Raw genomic sequence first — 19,910 nt, forward strand, 5'->3', positions numbered from 1 at the left:
AAAAAATTGTTTTATGTATATATTTTTCTCATTGCACTTCACTAACTTAGACTATTGTGTTCTAATCCATCACATAAAATTCAGATTAACAAAACATTGAATTTAAGACTGTAATCAGAGAGGTTGGTACACGAAAAGACGCCATTTCTCCTGTCAGAGCACTGGGAGTATAATGATAGCTGTACTCTTGGTGTCTCGTAAAATGTAGTTGTAATTCACAGGTGAAATCCAAAAAGTGGCATACATCTCATTGGACTTAACCCGTAGTAATCTGACACACTTTACAAAGTGGCTGAATTCCTGGAGCTCAGCTTTAACGAGTGTCAGAGAGTTTCAATTTCTTTTCTCTCTTCTGCTTTCAGTGATGGCGTCTGCTGATCTGAGGAAGGAGCTGGAATGTTCCGTCTGTCTGAACATTTATACAGATCCTGTAACCCTGAAATGTGGACACAACTTCTGCCAGGACTGTATTGGTCATTTGTTGGATACACAGGAGGGGTCTGGAGGTTATTCCTGTCCTGAATGCAGAGATAAGTTCCAGGAGCGACCTGCACTGCGGAGGAACATAACACTGCGTAACATAGTTGAGAACTTTCTGTCTGCTCAGCCAGATCAGAAGTCCGGGGTCTTCTGTACTTACTGTATTCACACTCCTGTACCTGCTGTGATATCCTGTCTGCTGTGTGAAGCTTCTCTGTGTGACAATCACCTGAGAGTCCACAGCACGTCACCAGGACACGTCTTATGTAACCCCACCACTTCCCTAGAGAACAGGAAATGCTCCGTCCATAAGAAGATCCTGGAGTATTACTGCACTGAGGACTCCTCCTGTATCTGTGTGTATTGCGGTTTCATTGGAGAACATCGGGGACATCAGGTGGAGACTCTGAATCAGGCCTCTGAGATGAAGAAGAATAGACTGAAAATTGTTCTGCAGAAACTTATGACAGCGAGAGAAGAGACGGAGAAAAGAGTCCAGAGTCTGCATGAACGCAGGAGGAACATACAAGGAAAAGCAGATGATGAAACAGAGAGAGTCACTGCCCTGTTCACAGACCTCAGGAGACATCTGGAAGACCTGGAGAAGAGAGTCCTGAGTGAGATCTCCTGGCAGGCAGAATGGGTCTCTTTATCGCTGTCTGATATGATCCAACAGCTGGAAATAAAGGAGGAGGAGCTGTCCAGGAAGATTGTTGACATTGAGAAGCTGTATAACATGAGAGACCCACTGACTGTCCTACAGGAATCAGACACAGGTGACTTGTGGGATACTGAGGATGGAGATGATGAGGACAGAGATAGACATGATAAACTCCTCCATGATAGAGGAGATCTGGATGTGGTGAGGATCTCACACACATTACACACAGGTTTATCTGATATAATACAGCAAACACCGGGGTTGTCGGGGGTTACAGACATATTACTGGATGTGAGTACAGCTGGTAATAATCTACATATATCAGATGACAGGAAAACTGTATCCTGGTCAGATGAGAGCCAGAATTACCCAGAAACACCAGAGAGATTTCATAGTCATCAGGTGATAAGCAGTCAGAGTTTCTCCTCAGGGAGACATTACTGGGAAGTGAATGTTGGGGGGTCAAGGTACTGGAAAGTTGGGATGTGTTACCCCAGTATAAAAAAGAGTGGAGATCAGTCATGGATTGGATATAATAAGAAGTCCTGGTGTTTGGAGAGGTTGGGCGGTAATCAGTACTCAATGAGATATAACAGAAAGGAGATCCGATTACCCAGCAACGCCTCCAATAACAGAATCCGGATAGATTTGGATTATGAGGCCGGGCGGATCTCCTTTTTTGAATTGTGTGACCCGATCCGACACCTCCACACCTTCACCACCACCTTCACTGAGCCCCTCCATGCTGGGTTATTTGTAGGGAGTGCTTCCTGTATAAAGATATCTGGGTGGAATCCGATGTGAGAATTCTGCCCAGAGACTGATGACATCACAGAGCGGAGAATCTGATTGGTGTAATACTCAGCCAATAGGAGGAAGCAGTGGAGAAAATCAAACATGACTGATTTACTTGTAAAGCTGCAGGCTTCAGGGCCGTCATCTTCATTTCAAACCTCCCTTCACTACCTAGTGTGTCACTGACCAGGAAAAAGCATACAGGAGGTCAGATTTTTCAGGCTTCACTGACTGCATGCTTTTTCCAGATCAGTGAAACACTAGATCAAGGGCCTTCAAACCATGGCCTTCCAGTTGTTCGGGGAAACTACAATTCCCATCATGCCTAGTCATGTCTGCGAATGTCAGAGTTTTACATTGCCTCGTGGGATGTGTAGTTCCATAACAGCTGGAGGGCCATAGTTTGAGGATCCCTGCACTAGTTACTGTAGGCAGGGCCAGATGGCAGCCCTAAGGCTTGCACCTTTATTGTTTATCTGTAGTCCAAAGAGTTTTTTCAGTTTTGTATGGAGCGGGGAATGATTATAACCCCCATAAGGTTTTTGCTCCTATGTGGGGGTTCCATTAAAGGGGTTTCCTCACTTCCTGTCTCGCTGACATTGGTTTACCAGACTGGAAATGAGGGGAACTCTCCAACAACATAGATAGAGGTAAAAATGCTTTTCTTTAGAAGAGGGAAGGCTAGAACCTCTATCAGATTTTTTGTTTCTGTCCGTGTCCTTGTTGTAGATTCTACTTCATTTCCTATCTAGTTGTCACCAGAACAGAAGGTACAGGGAGATTTCTCGAATGAAGTCCGAGATAGTAAAAGCCTGACAGTTGTTCTAATCCTCCCCCACTCCATCCAAAAAACATTTCGTCTAGACACACACTTTAATATCCGCAATGATAAATCCTAAAGTTTTGTCCTCGCAGGTTCCTTTGCATGACAAGTCTGTTTATCTGTGATTGCTCATCCCCTCACTGTGATTGGCTGTAATTATTGTCAGTTCTAGTCTTGTTCCTATTGGTTATAATGTGTAGGGGGTGGGGATTGATAAACAGATGTCAGTCACGATGATTGTGAACAGGTGATGGGGGGTATACAGTCTCAGGAAGTGGAAATCCTTTGCTTTGTATAAAGGAATATTGATCAATGATTGGATATAGATATAAAGATGGGATGGATTGGGCTATTACTATAGTCTCTATTAATCCGCCGGGGGCTGACACATCTATGATCCTTATGGGGAAGAACGATGTTTACATTTCCTCTAGGGCCCTATTCATTCGATAAGGAAAAAGTGTTTATAGGTTACTGGAGGTTGGTAAAGCTGATAAGGTGTTCAGAGATAACAGAAATGAATGTCTCTTGTAATAAGAAGGTGCTGCTTCTGCAAATGTTTCTACTTTCTAATCTTCACTTTGTAACTCTTCTGTTGTCAAATAAACTTCACTATGATCAGAGGTTTTTTTTTCCTTGAGTCTATTGTCAGTATTATTTTATATCAAAAAGTGAAAATATATCTCAACTAGCTGCACAATGCACTCATAAATAAATAAATAAGTGAATAACTGATTAAATAATTCATAAAAGATATAAAAGTGAATAAGCAGGGATTGATTAAATCATGCACAAAAACAAGAAAGTGCCACTAAAGAGTCCACATTTAATCCACTGTGATCAACTGACTGATTGGTGATCAGATAGTAAGAGTTCTGTGCTGAATATTGGGTCACCTTAAAATCCACCACCTCCGTGATTCCACTTCCATCAGCTGGCAACTCACCCCATAAAGTTGCCCCCCATTTTCATGGTTAGGGCCACAAGCGCAGTTTGAACCTCCGTTCTATTCAGGGGGAACCTCCTTGGATTGCTCACTAAAGCCAACTCCTCCTCTGGTCATGAGGGCTGCAAGAGTGACAGGGTGACTCCAAGTGATTCAAGGAATACCAACTGGTCTGTGTGGTGGAGGAGAGAACAGCCAAAAACCAAGGGGAAAAAGGTTGCGAATCAATCTGATGGTGATGTGGTACCATATGTGGAGACCTGCTTGTGACAATGCGGCTTTCAGGGACCTCAGGGCAGGTGGAGATGGCCTAGATGCTCGGTACTGGCAGGACAGACAGACGCTCCACAGTGGGAGCCGCTACCGTCGCCCGAAGATCATCATTATTATTTTACCTTTTTTTTTTCTGTTGTAATATTTTGGAGGGGAGGGGGGCGGTGTTTGCTCAGTGATAGAAGTATTTCCCAACCGATATCAGGATGAGAGGACCTCAAACCAGTATGCACACCACCTCTTGGGCTCCTCAGCATCCAGAAATCATCAAAGGAATTAAGCTAGAAGTAGGGAAAGGCCCTAAGTGTTGTACAGTAATACCTTGGTTTGGGAGCATAATTTTTCCGGAAACATGGTTGTAATCCAAAGCACTCGTATTTCAAAGCAAATTTTCCCATTGGAAATAATGGAAACTCAAGTGATTTGTTCCACAACCATTTAATCATATAAAACTGATTACGGCAATACAAAAATGCAGTATGAAGTGTACTGTAAAAGTAAGACAAATTAACCTGCACTTCAAAATACAGTACTGTAGAGTATAAAGTGTACTGTACTGTAAAAATAAAACATTAACCTGCACTTTGCGGCACCCCTCCAAATACCATTATGACCAGGCTCCCAATCCACAGTTCCTTTTGTATAAAAAAAAAAAGACAGTACACTCACAATGTTAAGGAGTCTGGTGCAATTCCAAAGTCGCTGGTGTATATGTACTGTACAGTAAAGCCACTGGTGTACAGTTTACAATTCTATATATGGCCAGAGGTCCGGGGGCGCTGGTGGCTCCCAGCCTTTCCTGCAGAGCTCGGAGATACTCGGGAACTGTTGACGTCACTTCCGGGTGCTCTGTTACGTCTGCCCCTTCCAGCTGGGAGTGTTTCCGAGTTCTGTAAGAAGCGCTTGGAGCCGCCAGCGCTCCCGGACCCAGTAGGCTTTGCCCAATCAGGGCTTAGAATGTACTGTGCAGAAGAGCAGGGAACGCCCTGCAAATTCAGATGTTCGTGCCGAACTTATGCTTGGCCCAAACCATTAAACATCTCTATTTCCAACCACCAGTTGTGTTTACGTGTTGCAAACACTGTCCCAAGCTTATCACCAGGACTGTCCTGTGCCAATGGTAAAGCATGGTGGCAGCGCAATCATGGTTTGGGCATCCATGTCTTGGTATTCTGTAGGCCCCACCATCACCCTAAAAGGTTGCTTGAAGTGACAATGTACAAATATTGGCTAAGCATGTGCACCCCCCATGGTGCTGACATTGTTTCCCGAAGATAGCACCATTTACCTAGACCATAATACTCAGATTTTCACAGCTGGTGTTGTCAAATTATGGTTTGATGGGCATGCAGATGAAGTCTCACACCTTCCCTGGGTGCCGCAGTCGCCAGGCCTCAATATCATAAAGCCACTATAGTAAATTTTGGAGAAGAAAGTTTGGGCTCGTTTTCTGCCTCATTATCCACCATCCAACACTTTTATATTTGTCACTTCCCAGGAGAATTCAGGCTGTCTTGGATGTCAAAGGTGGCCCAACACAATCAGCACATTCAGATGCTCGGTTTTATCTACTATTGTGTAAGTGTTCTTAATCTTCATGTGTTTTGAAATAAATTATACGGTCTGCGCTATGATGGTGCCTTGTTTTCTGTTTCACACCAATCCATGATTGTATGTCTGAATCCTGCTGCACGGGAGGAGGATCGCCTTGGGCTCTCTTAAAGATTTGGATGCATTGGATCTCTGTTATGGGGATCATCCCCATCCGGTAAGAGGCGGTGTGAACAGGGTGTCTGGTGGTGGTTTCCCGGATTCACAGTTTTGCACCTTTCTGGCAGCTTGGGACATTTCACAAACTTTTTCAGGAGCAGCACCACATTGTTTTTTGTATCCCTGTATATATACACCTATATGTCTTTCTTGTATGTACATGTATTCCTGTGCCCTCTATCCTGGGCCATCCCTTGCCATCATACAGCTTAGCAGTTAAATATTTCCCTTGATATACACAGGTAATACCAGTGACTGACAACACTAAATGTACTGACCCAGTCTGGAACAAACTGAATCAATACCATTGATAATAGGTCTACCAGGGGGTCTGACCGCATCCTTGTGGATTTTTGGCAAAAAAATAAATGATAGGGGTTATGCTGACGGATTCAGACCTACATCGCTGGATTCCTCCCTCTCTCGGCGGCGCGCGCGCCCTGCCGAAGGCTCGCTTCTGATGTATTCAGACACAGCGGGAGTCGCGCCAGGGGAGGAGAGGCAGTGATCACCGATGCTCTTCCCCGATCGTCGGGGAAAGACTGAGGAAATCCGCCCGCTTGTGTAAACAAAGCGGGCGGATCTTCTCTGTGACAGGCAGGGACAGATCACAGGATTCAGCATAGCTGAACCTGCGATCTGTGTCTGTGTCACACAACCCCCTCCCCCCACACACGTCAGTAAGCATGAGGCACACATTTAACCCCTTGTTTACCAACAGTGTTAACCCCATCCCTGCCAGTGTCATTATTACAGTGACAGTGCATATTTATAACACTGATTACTGTAGTAATGTCACTGGTCCCCCCAAAAATGTCAGTTAGGGGTCCGATCTGTCCCCCGCAATGTCGCAGTCCCGCAAAAAAAATCGCAGATCGCCGCCATTACTGGTAAAAAATAAATAAACAATAAAAATGACAAATCTTTCCCATAGTTAGTAAACATGATAACTTTTGCGCAAACCAATCAAAATACGCTTATTGTGATTTTTTTTTTACCAAAAATATGTAGCAGAAAACAAATTGGCTTAAAATGTTAAAAAATTTTGATTTGTAAATTTTTGGGGGGAATGTTATATATCAAAACTGAACTGAATATTCCAGATGAGGTCTTACTAATGATTTGTCCAGGGGCAAAATTATATCTCTCCCTCTGGAATCCATGCCTCTGTTAATACAAGAAAGGACGTTGCTTGCTTTGGAAACAGCAGCTTGGCATTGCATGCTATTATTAAGCTTATGATCTACCAGAACACCCAGATCCTTCTCCGCTATGGATTCCCCCAGATCCTTCTCCGCTATGTATTCCCCCAGATCCTTCTCCGCTATGGATTCCCCCAGATCCTTCTCCGCTATGGATTCCTCCAGATCCTTCTCCACTATGGAATCCCCCATATCCTTCTCCGCTATGGATTCCCCCAGATCCTTCTCCGCTAGGGATTCCTCCAGATCCTTCTCCACTATGGATTCCCCCAGATCCTTCTCCACTATGGATTCCTCCAGATCCTTCTCCACTATGGATTCCCCCAGATCCTTCTCCACTATGGATTCCTCCAGATCCTTCTCCGCTATGGATTCCCCCAGATCCTTCTCCGCTAGGGATTCCTCCAGATCCTTCTCCACTATGGATTCCCCCAGTTCTACTCCACCTAGTATGTATGATGCATGCATATTCTTAGCCCCCAAGTGCATAACTTTACATTTATCAACATTAAACCTCATTTGCCACATAGTTGCCCAATGAAACAGTGCATTGAGGTCAGCTTGTAAGTTGGAGACATCCTGTAAAGAAGTTATTCCACTGCAAAGCTCGGTGTCATCTGCAAAGACTGAAATGTTACTTTTAATCCCAGACCCGATATCATTTATAAAGATATTAATAAGTAAGGATCCCAACACTGAACCTTTGGGAACACCACTGATAACACTGAGCCTTGGGATACACCACTGATAACTTTAGACCATTCAGAGTAAGAATCATTAACCACTACTCTCTGAATTCTATCTTTTAGCCAATTTTCTATCCATTTACCAACTGATCCTTCCAAGCCTGTAGACTTTACCTTACACATTAGCCGTGTGTGGGGAACTGTGTCAAACGCTTTTTCAAAATCCAAGTATACCACAGCCACAGCCACCCCTCTGTCCAAGTATACCACGTCCACAGCCACCCTTCTGCCCAAGGTTTTACTTACCTCCTCATAAAAAGAAATCAGGTTTGTTTGACAACTTCTGTCTCTCATGAATCCATGCTGTTTGTTGCTTAAAATATTTTTTTCCAGCAAGAACTCATCTATGTGGTCTTTTATTAACCACTTGCCTTCTGTGCACTTAAACCCCCTTCCCATCCAGGCCAATTTTCAGCTTTCAGCGCTCTCACACTTTGAATGACAATTGCTTGGTCATGCAACACTGAACCCATATGAATTTTTCGTCCTTTTTTTCACAAAAATAAAGCTTTCTTTTGGTGGTATTTAATCACCTCTGGATTTTTTATTTTTTACAAAAAAAAAAGAAAAATGACAGAAAATTTTGAAAAAAAAAAGTTTCTCTTATTTTCTGTGAGTAAATTTTGAAAATAAATAAATTTTTCTCCTTCACTGATGTGCGCTGATGAGGCGGCACTGATGGGCACTGATAGGCTGCACTGATAGGCTGCACTTATGGGCACTGATGAGGTGGCACTTATGGGCACTGATGAGGTGGCACTGATGAGGAGGTACTAATATGCCGCACTGATAAGCGGCACTGCTGGGCACTGATAGGCGGCACTGCTGGGCACTGAGAGGTGGCACTGATGGACACTGACGGGTGGCACTGATGGGCGGCACTGATGGGCAGCACCATCAGTGCCCACACTCAGTGCCCATAGTGCTGCCAGTCAGTGCTCATCAGTGCCTAGATGAGCAGGCACTGATGGGCACTGACTGGCAGCACTATGGGCACTGATTGTGGGCACTGATGGCGGACACTGTGGGCACTGATGGTGGGCAGTTAGTGTGTTTAATGTACCTTGTGTAATCAGGGCACTGGTGATCAGTGCCCTGATTACATTCTTCTGTGTCCCCGGCGGCTGATCGGCTCTCCTCTTTCCTCACACTGCAGTCTCTGTGTGAGGAAGGAGCGCTGGCGATGAGAGATGATCTCATATGTTTACATATGAGATCATCTCTCATTGGATGGGCCGATCACGTGGTAAATGGCCGCTGTGATTGGCCATTTACCACGATCTGTGATTGGCTGTGTCCAAGGGACACGGCCGACACAGATTTTCCCCAATGTGCGCTCGCGGGAGCGTGCGGGGAGACTGTCTCTGGGAGGCTGTTTAAAGACGGCCTCCCGGAAATGTGAGTCTGCACTGTAGCCGTACTTCGGCTATAGCGCGGATGGGAAGAAGTTAAACTCTCCAATATCTTCCCGACTATAGAAGTTAAACAAACAGGTCTATAGTTACTTGGCAAAGACTTTGATCCCTTTTTAAATATAGTCACCACATTGGCCCTACGCAAATCCAGTGGTACTATTCCAGTCCTTAACGAGTCCCTAACAATTAGAAACAAAGGCTTAGAAATTACAGTGCTCAGTTCTTTTAGGATGCGTGGGTGGATGCCATCTGGTCCAGGCACTTTATCCACCCTTATTCTGTCTAACTATTTCTGGCCTTTTATCACTTTTGAGCCATTGTGGATCATTTGGGGCTGTGTCAATACCTTCCTCATTAAGGGACAGGGTCTATATATCAGTACAGGGAGTGCAGACAGGGACATGGTCTATATATCAGTACAGGGAGCGCAGACAGGGACAGGGTCTATATATCAGTACAGGTAGTGCAGACAGGGACATGGTCTATATATCAGTACAGGGAGTGCAGACAGGGACATGGTCTATATATCAGTACAGGGAGTGCAGACAGGGACATGGTCTATATATCAGTACAGGGAGCGCAGACAGGGACATGGTCTATATCTCAGTACAGGTAGAGCAGACAGGGACGCGGTCTATATATCAGTACAAGGAGTGCAGACAGGGACACGGTCTATATATCAGTACAGGGAGTACACACTGGGACATGGTCTATATATCAGTACAGGGAGCGCAGACAGGGACAGGGTCTATATATCAGTACAGGGAGTGCAGACAGGGACACGGTCTATATATCAGTACAGGGAGCGCAGACAGGGACAGGGTCTATATATCAGTACAGGGAGTGCACACTGGGACATGGTCTATATATCAGTACAGGGAGTGCAGACAGGGACATGGTCTATATCTCAGTACAGGGAGTGCAGACAGGGACATGGTCTATATATCAGTGCAGGGAGTGCAGACAGGGACATGTTCTATGTATCAGTACAGGGAGCGCAGACAGGGACATGGTCTATATCTCAGTACAGGGAGCGCAGACAGGGACATGGTCTATGTATCAGTACAGGGAGCGCAGACAGGGACATGGTCTATATCTCAGTACAGGGAGCGCAGACAGGGACATGGTCTATATCTCAGTACAGGGAGCGCAGACAGGGACATGGTCTATATCTCAGTACAGAGAGCGCAGACAGGGACATGGTCTATATCTCAGTACAGAGAGCGCAGACAGGGACATGGTCTATATCTCAGTACAGGGAGTGCAGACAGGGACATGGTCTATATATAAGTACAGGGAGTGCACACTGGGACATGGTCTATATATCAGTACAGGGAGCGCAGACAGGGACATGGTCTATATATCAGTACAGGGAGCGCAGACAGGGACATGGTCTATATCTCAGTACAGGGAGTGCAGACAGGGACATGGTCTATATATAAGTACAGGGAGTGCACACTGGGACATGGTCTATATATCAGTACAGGGAGCGCAGACAGGGACATGGTCTATATCTCAGTACAGGGAGTGCAGACAGGGACATGGTATATATCAGTACAGGGAGTGCAGACAGGGACATGGTCTATATATCAGTACAGGGAGTGCAGACAGGGACATGGTCCTTATATCAGTACAGGGAGTGCAGACAGGGACATGGTCTAAGTTTCAGTACAGGTAGAGCAGACAGGGGCGTGGTCTATATATCAGTACAGGGAGAGCAGACAGGGATATGGTCTATGTATCAGTACAGGTAGAGCAGACAGGGACATGGTCTATATCTCAGTACAGGGAGTGCAGACAGGGACATGGTATATATCAGTACAGGGAGTGCAGACAGGGACATGGTCTATATCTCAGTACAGGGAGTGCAGACAGGGACATGGTATATATCAGTACAGGGAGTGCAGACAGGGACACGGTCCTTATATCAGTACAGGGAGTGCAGACAGGGACATGGTCTATATATCAGTACAGGGAGAGCAGACAGGGATATGGTCTATATCTCACTACAGGGAGGGCAGACAGGGACATGGTCTATATCTCAGTACAGGGAGTGCAGACAGGAACATGGTCTATATATCAGTACAGGGAGTGCAGACAGGGACATAGTCTATATATCAGTACAGGGAGAGCAGACAGGGACACGGTCTATATATTTGTACAGGAAGTCCAGACAGGGACAGGGTCTATATATCAGTACAAGGGAGTGCAGACAGGGACACGGTCTATATATCAGTACAGGGAGAGCAGACAGGGACATGGTCTATATATCAGTACAAGGGAGTGCAGACAGGGACACAGTCTATATATCAGTACAGGGAATGCAGACAGGGATATGGTCTATATATCAGTACAGGGAGTGCAGACAGGGACATGGTCTATGTATCAGTACAGGTAGAGCAGACAGGGACATGGTCTATATCTCAGTAGAGGGAGTGCAGACAGGGACATGGTCTATATCTCAGTACAGGGAGTGCAGACAGGGACAGGGTCTATATCTCAGTACAGGGAGTGCAGACAGGGACATGGTCTATATCTCAGTACAGGGAGTGCAGACAGGGACATGGTATATATCAGTACAGGGAGTGCAGACAGGGACACGGTCTATATATTAGTACAGGAAGTCCAGACAGGGACATGGTCTATATATTAGTACAGGAAGTCCAGACAGGGACATGGTCTATATATCAGTACAGGGAGTGCAGACAGGGACATAGTCTATATATCAGTACAGGGAGAGCAGACAGGGACACGGTCTATATATTAGTACAGGAAGTCCAGACAGGGACATGGTCTATATATCAGTACAGGGAGTGCAGACAGGGACATGGTCTATATCTCAGTACAGGGAGTGCAGACAGGGACACGGTCTATATATCAGTACAGGGAGCGCAGACAGGAACACGGTCTATATATTAGTACAGGGAGAGCAGACATGGACATGGTCTATATATCAGTACAGTGAGAGCAGACAGGGACATGGTCTATATATCAGTACAGTGAACGCAGAAAGAGACATGGTCTATATATCAGTACAGGGAGTGCAGACAGGAACATGGTCTATATATCAGTACAGGGAGTAAACACTGGGACATGGTCTATATATCAGTACAGGGAGTGGAGACAGGGACATGGTCTATATATTAGTACAGGGAGTGAACACTGGGACATGGTCTATATATCAGTACAGGGAGTGGAGACAGGAACATGGTCTATATATCAGTACAGGGAGCGCAGAAAGGGACATGGTCTATATATCAGTATAAAAGATGTATGCAGTTGTGTAAAAGAGAGACTTTTTGATTTAGAAGCTGGGTACATTCTCTCCTCATGGGCTGGAGGAGCTTGACATCCATACTGGGTCAGTGTCACTACTGGTAGCATGAGGCGATACCTGGAGCCTGTAGAGGGATGCACAGACCTCAACAGGGTAGACAATGGCACCCTGACTGCCATTAGGTATTGGGATGAAATCCTTGGACATATTGTCAGACCCTATGTTGGTGCAGTGGGTCCTGGGTTCCTACTGGTGCACGACAATGCCTGGCCTCATGTGGTGGGAGTATTCAGCCAAATCCTGGAGAATGAAGGAATTGATACCATTGAATGACCCCCACGCTCACCTGACCTCAATCCAATATAACACCTCTGGGACATTATGTTTTTGTCGATCTGACGCCACCAGGTTGCACCTCAGTCTGTTCAAGAGCTCAGTGGGGCCCTGGTCCAGAACTAAGAGGAAATACCACAAGACACTATCCGTTGTTTCATTAGGAGCATGCCTCGACATTGTCAGACATACATACATGAACTTGGGGGCCATAAAATCTACTGAGGACCATTCTGAGTTGCTGCAATGAAATTTCAGCAAAATGGACTCGTCTGCTGCATCATTTTTTCACTTTGATTTTTGGGATGTCTTTGAGTTCAGCCCTCTGTAGGGTGATAATTTTCATTTCCATCAAACAATGTGGCATTCTTTCCTTCCTAACACATTACCCAGTCCATACCAGTATAGATCCTAACACATTACACTGTCCATACCAGTATAGATCCTAACACATTACACAGTCCATACCAGTATAGATCCTAACACATTACCCAGTCCATACCAGTATAGATCCTAACACATTACCCAGTCCATACCAGTATAGATCCTAACACATTACCCAGTCCATACCAGTATAGATCCTAACACATTACCCAGTCCATACCAGTATAGATCCTAACACATTACCAGGTCCATATCAGTATAGATCCTAACACATTACCCAGTCCATACCAGTATAGATCCTAACACATTACCCAGTCCATACCAGTATAGATCCTAACACATTACCCAGTCCATACCAGTATACTGTAGATCCTAACACATTACCCAGTCCATACCAGTATAGATCCTAACACATTACCCAGTCCATACCAGTATAGATCCTAACACATAACCCAGTCCATACCAGTATAGATCCTAACACATTACCCAGTCCATACCAGTATAGATGCTAACACATTACCCAGTCTATACCAGTATAGATCCTAACACATTACCCAGTCCATACCAGTATAGATCCTAACACATAACCCAGTCCATACCAGTATAGATCCTAACACATTACCCAGTCCATACCAGTATAGATCCTAACATATTACCCAGTCCATACCAGTATAGATCCTAACACATTACCCAGTCCATACCAGTATAGATCCTAACACATAACCCAGTCCATACCAGTATACAGTATATCCTAACACATTACCCAGTCCATACCAGTATAGATGCTAACACATTACCCAGTCTATACCAGTATAGATATCCTGCATGATATCTTTCCCCATTGAGATCTGATGTGTTTTCAAAGTGTTCCTTTCATATTTTTTAAGCAGTGTATATAGTTTTTATGTTTGATGTAAATGTTTTTCAATAACCACCTGACCATAGATAACAAATTTTTATTACATGTTTTTATTGTTATTTTAAGGTGAAAGCTCATCATTGACAAAGGTGTATGTGTAATAGGAGGCACATAATGTGTTAATGTTATTGGGGGAGGGCAAATATAGATGACCCATCCTCCTGGCGCCTGGCTCCTTTATAAACCTCTGTTTTCGCTGTCTTGTATTACGTGACCTGAGGAAGGGGTTAATCCCAAAAACATGCAGTCCCTGGTCCCAGCAACCGGCCATTTTTGATCTTCACTTGTCTTATTTCTGCACCTCCTGGCCCTTCTTGGAGTTTTTCCAGAGTCCATTGGTGTGCACAACAGCGGAGTCCCCTGGGTGCTTCCACCAGTACCTGACGTCACCTCTGGGTCCTGAGCACGTCACATCCGATCTGCAGGTGCGTTACCTCTAGGGCCCCGGCTGCTGCCAGAATAAGTAACTTGTCACATCTTTCCCGGTGTCACCCGGCCATCACTCTATGCCGGGTTCCCAGTGTTTGAGTCATCCATCTGGAACAGCGATCAGGTGCTTTACCTGCCATCAGCCGGGACATGTGAGTTATGTCATGCACCCAAATAGTTTTGCACCTTGGTCATCTGAAGCCTCGTATTGTGACCTGCATTTACATCTGAGTTACTTTTTAACCTTTCATTGGAATAAACTGTTACGTTCTTTATGTTTGGGTCGAGTTCGTTATTTCACCACCCAGTTTGGATAAGGGCTCCCCATTTGATGTTCTTTACTCTGGACTCAGACTATGGACATTGTGGTGATGTGTGTATTATTGTACGGGTTATCACAGCGCAGGGGGAGGGGCACGCACTGCGCTGTCATTCATTATTTATTGTCTCGTCTCACAGCAGCATTATTGCCCCTCGCAATGTACAGATATAAAGGGGGGTTCTCCTTTCCTTCTACTATAAAGAGACACTAATCTCTGATCTGGGAACATTCTATTCACTCATCTGTCCTTATATCCTCTCCGAGATAACCCAACCAATCACTGTATTAGAAAAACCCCACCCTATAAATCCTCTTTTTACTCGACTGTAGCCGCAGTCATGTGACAGCCCAACTCCAACTCTCCTCATCTCATCACTTCCTGGTTTGAGTGCTTCTTCGGTTGTCTCTGTCAGTGCCTGCCTAATGGGGTCACTTCCCATTGGATGGTCTACTCATTATTAAAACAAAAGCACCCTATAAACTCCTTTTTACCTGTAGCCACAGTCAGTTGATAGTCCATCCCCAACTCTCCTCATCTCATCACTTCCTGGTTTGGGTCCTTCTTCGGGTGTCCATGTCAGCGCCTGTCTGATTTGGTCACTTCTTATTGGATGGTCTACAGAGGGATCCTCATTAATAAAACAAAATCACCCTATAAACTCCTTTTTACCTGTAGTCACAGTCATGTGACAGTCCAACCCCAACTCTCCTGATCTCATCACTTCCTGGTTTGGGTCCTTCTTCTGGTGTCCATGTCAGTGCCTGCCTGATGTGGACACTTCCTATTGGATGGGGTACAGAGGGATCCTCATTAATAAAAGAAAATCACCATATAAATCCCCTTTTACCTGTAGTCGCAGTTATGTGACAGCCCAGACCCAACTCTCCTTATCTCCTTACTTCCTGGTTTGGGTCCTTCTTCGGGTGTCCATGTCAGTGCCTGCCTGATGTGGACACTCCCTATATGATGGGGTTCAGAGCAATCCTCATTAATAAAACAAACTCACAATATAAACTCCCTTTTACCTGTAGCCATAGTCATGTGACAGTCCAGACCTAACTCTCCTCATCTAAACACCTACTGGTTTGGGTCCTTATACAGGTATCCATGTCAGTGCCTGCCTGATTTGGTCATGTCCTATTGAATGGGGTGCAGAGTGATCCTCATTAATAAAACCAAATCACCCTATAAACTCCTTTTTCTCTTACGTCCTCCGACAGTCGCCGCCTCTTCATATTCGTCATAATGGGGTATTAGACTTTGCTCCAAAGGAGTAGCTAGGCAACAGAATATGTTAACATTAAAGCTTTTAACATATCCCACCCACAGGGGGTGGTCCCCTCAGTCAATACCCTCCTACTTCGTGCAACCATATCCCAGTTTCAATGTCTAGCTTGTCAGGAGTAGCTGGATCTCTCTATGCTGGGGCTTTTTACCTCAGCCTTTCTCTTCTTTTTTGATTTTTTGTTTTGAGTTTTTTCTCTCTCTTTACTTAGCTGTTCTTTTTGTCAGCATTAGTTAGTTCTTCTGATGAAGAGGATCATGCGGGCTGGGTCTCGGGCTGATCCCCCTGGTCGCAGGTTGTGGGTCAGTGGCTTCCTAGCCTGCCGTCGAGCGTTCAGCCAGGTAACGCTCCTGGCACAATGAACTACCCATCCCTGTTCGGTGCAGGGATGATTGGTGAGGTGGCTACCTCACTGGACGCTGTGCGGTTTCTTAACCCCGATTTTGCGCGTCCTGGATGCGACTCTCCCTGCCTCATGTGCAGCGGCTTGTTCGCCTGTGCGGGTTCCCCACGCTATTAAGAGGTAAGTGTATCTATGTGGGGACCCGTCTGTCGGGGGGGGGTGTCAGTCTGGGACTGTGTAACCTGCCTCTGTTCACACTGTTTGTCTCCCTATCGCTCTGGCTGCATGCTGTGGGCTGCAGGGGGGGGGGGGGCTGTGTGACAGCTGTCTGTGTCAGCCTGTGTACAGTGTGAAGGGCTGTGTGCTGTGGGGCATGTTTTTGTCATGTTTGGGGCACGATACAGCGATCGCTGCGGCGATCTGCCATGTTTTTTTACATGGGTGGTGTTATATGCATCACAGTAGTGGGGGAGCGGCGGTTTCGGCGCCAAACGGCGCCATTTTGCCTGCGCTCGCTCCAGCCGCATGTTTTCACTGCGGGCGGCCATTTTCTTGTAGCCTTCCATAGGCTTTAATAGAGCGCCCTGATTGCTTCACTTCCTCTTTCCTGGGTGCACCGATCGAGGCGGCAGCAGCAGCAGGGGTCTCCTCAGGTTTTATCCTTCTGTTCCTTCCTATATCCATTGCCTGTGTTCAGTTTTATCCCTGTGGGGGTCTCATTGTGCTTGTGTATGTGTGCGGTGGGCTGCGCTCGCCGCGCTTGTTAAAGGGGCAGTTAACCCTTTATTCTCCGGCATATTTTTTTGGGGCAAATGGATTCTCAGGAGGGCAAATTTCCTGCCACCTTGGTGGGAAGCCAGGGGACTGCTGTTTCCCCCCCAGGGGAGGATTTAGCCGAAGTGGTGGCTAACCTTGCTGCTCAGGTGCAGATGCTGGTGGCTTCTCAATCCACTAAAAGACCCAGAGTTTCTATTTCCTCTGATTCTGAGGGTGAAGGTGATGGGGCTGCTATGGCTGGGGTCTCCTTATCAGAGTCCCGTTCCTCCCTGGATCTCGTGGGGTCCGAGGTGGAGGCTGAGGTTGAAGGGGTTGATAATTCTCCCCCTGGCTCGCCTGAAGAGCTTGCAATCATGGATGAATTGGTTGCTTCTATAAAACAAACGCTGCGTTTGCAGGATGAGCTGTGTCCTCCCGCTGCCTTGGCGGCTTATGGGACGCAGAAAAGACGCAAGACATCGCAGGTCTTTCCCTGCACTGATGATTTTCAGCGCGCTGTTAAGGAACAATGGCGCAATTTACGCAAACCTTTTGCTGTGCCAAGTAGGTTCAGGCTGCGTTATCCTTTCACGCCTGCCACTGATGAACGGTGGTGTGTGCCACCCCCGGTGGATCACGCCATTGCGGTTTTGAACAAATCCACTTGCGATTCCTGCAGAGGATACCCCGGTGTTCCGAGATGCCACGGATAGGAGAATGGAGTCTCTTGCCCGTCATACTTATTCTGTTACGGGTTCGATGCTTAAAGCTCTGTTTGCCTCTCTTATGGCAGCCCAGGCTGTCGCAAGTTGGACGCAGGTGTTTAGGCGCGTCCTAGTGGCTGATTCGGCCTCGCCGGCGACATTGGATATGGTGGATCAAATCCATCAGGGTGTCATGTACCTGTGTGATGCGGACTTGGACTTAGTGCCGTTGGCTGCACGTGTACAAAGCGTGGCGGTGTTGTCTCGCCGCCTGGTTTGGTTGAAGTGTTGGTCGGTGGACCAATCTTCGCGCAAGACCTTAGCCAATCTGCCTTATGATGGATCTCGCCTTTTTGGGGAGTCCTTGGATACGTTGATTAAGGGGATCACGGGCGGTAAGAGCACGCTCTTGCCCCATTTCCCCAAGGCTAAGGGGGCTCCTGGTAAGAAGCATACTAATTTTCGGCCTCCTCAGGGGTCCTTTCGTGCCTTTCGGTCGCACTACAAGGGCAAACCGTTCAAGGGTCAAGGCTCCCAAAAGAAGCCGTGGTCTGGTAAACAGAAGTCCGGTCAGTCCGGACCCTCTACCCATAACAGTGCGGCCTGAAGGGGCGCCCTCACCCAGTTCTGGGGTGGGGGGACGCTTGCTCTTTTTTCTTCAACCCTGGCTGGCCCGCGTGCGGGACCGGTGGGTTCAGGAAATCGTTCGATCTGGCTACAAGATCGAGTTTCTCTCTCGGCCGGAGAGCAGATTCTTTCCCTCAAATCTTCAGCTGTCTCCGGAGCGTTTACGGGACCTGCACCTAGCGGTGCGGGACCTGAGGGCTCAGGGAGTGGTGGTTCCGGTGCCTCATCAGGACAGATTTCGGGGGTTTTATTCCAATCTGTTCACTGTGCCCAGAAAGGAGGGCAAGGTTCGTCCAATTCTGGACTTAAAGGCTTTGAACCGCTTTGTGCGGGTTCGCAAGTTCCGCATGGAATCCCTGCGGTCGGTGGTGGCTGCCCTGGTTCCGGGGGAATTCATGGCCTCCATCGATCTGAAGGATGCGTACCTTCACATCCCGATTTTCGAGGGTCACCAGAGGTTCCTTCGATTCGCCATTGCGGAGTATCATTACCAATTCGTGGCGTTGCCTTTTGGTCTCGCCTCGGCTCCTCGGGTTTTCACCAAGGTGCTTGCTCCCGTTCTGGCTTTGTTGAGAGCTCAGGGCATCTCTGTCCTGGGGTATCTGGACGACATTCTGGTTCGGTCTGCGTCCAGCCAGGGTCTGGAAAAGGACCTGTCCGTCACGATGCAAACTCTACAGGAGTTTGGTTGGACGATAAATTTTCCAAAGTCGACGCTGAGTCCGTCGGTTCATCTTCCCTACCTGGGAATGATCCTGGACTCGATCCAGGCGAAGGTCTTCCTGCCGGAAGACAAGCTCAGGACTCCTCAGGAGGAAGTCAGGTCCCTCAGGGACAGTCCGTGCTCGTCCCTCCGGACGTGCATGAGATGTCTGGGATTGATGGTCTCGGCTTTCGAGGCGATTCCCTTCGCCCAGTTTCACACGCGGGGTCTCCAGGCGGAGATCCTGTCCAAGTGGGACGGGCGACCCCAATCTCTGGATCTTCTAATTTCGTTGAGCTTTCGCACCAGAAGGGATCTCCGGTGATGGCTCCAGTCCCCGATGATATCGGGGGCAAGTCCTTTCGTCCTATCTCATGGACAGTGATCACCACGGATGCCAGCCCGTCGGGCTGGGGTGGTGTTCTGGGCGTTCTGTCCGCCCAGGGAACTTGGTCAGAGGGGGAGTCCTCCCTTCCGATCAACATTCTGGAATTGCGTGCGATAAATCTCTGCCTTCGTCGCTGGACGGACCGACTGCAGGGCTGTCCGGTTAGGGTGCAGACGGACAATGCCACGGCGGTGGCCTACATCAACCACCAAGGGGGCACCAGGAGTGCCCGAGCGGCTCGGGAAGTGGCCGACATTCTGTCTTGGGCCGAGACTCATGTCCCGGCGATAACGGCAGTTCACATTCCGGGGGTGGAGAACTGGCAGGC

The 19,910-nt window shown here is 47.0% G+C and overlaps 2 protein-coding genes across 2 annotated transcripts in view; both read left to right on the forward strand.

Moving 5' to 3' along the window:
- The window catches only part of LOC309550603 (uncharacterized protein), a 99,108-nt gene that overhangs the window by 50,549 nt on the left and 28,649 nt on the right, over window positions 1-19,910 (forward strand). The window contains exon 2 of the mRNA XM_082250946.1: window positions 222-784. Within this exon, the coding sequence (XP_082107072.1) occupies window positions 222-784 (563 nt within the window). The remainder of the gene's footprint in view (window positions 1-221; window positions 785-19,910) is intronic.
- LOC309547659 (E3 ubiquitin-protein ligase TRIM39-like) lies at window positions 905-2,010 on the forward strand (the record flags this gene model as incomplete). Its single annotated transcript, XM_082247548.1, has 1 exon — window positions 905-2,010. The coding sequence occupies one exon, from the start codon at window positions 905-907 to the stop codon at window positions 1,943-1,945; it is 1,041 nt and encodes a 346-aa protein (XP_082103674.1). The 3' UTR covers window positions 1,946-2,010.

Source organism: Pelophylax lessonae (genome assembly GCF_965119305.1).
Source record: "Pelophylax lessonae genome assembly, chromosome: 1".
NCBI lineage: Eukaryota > Metazoa > Chordata > Amphibia > Anura > Ranidae > Pelophylax > Pelophylax lessonae.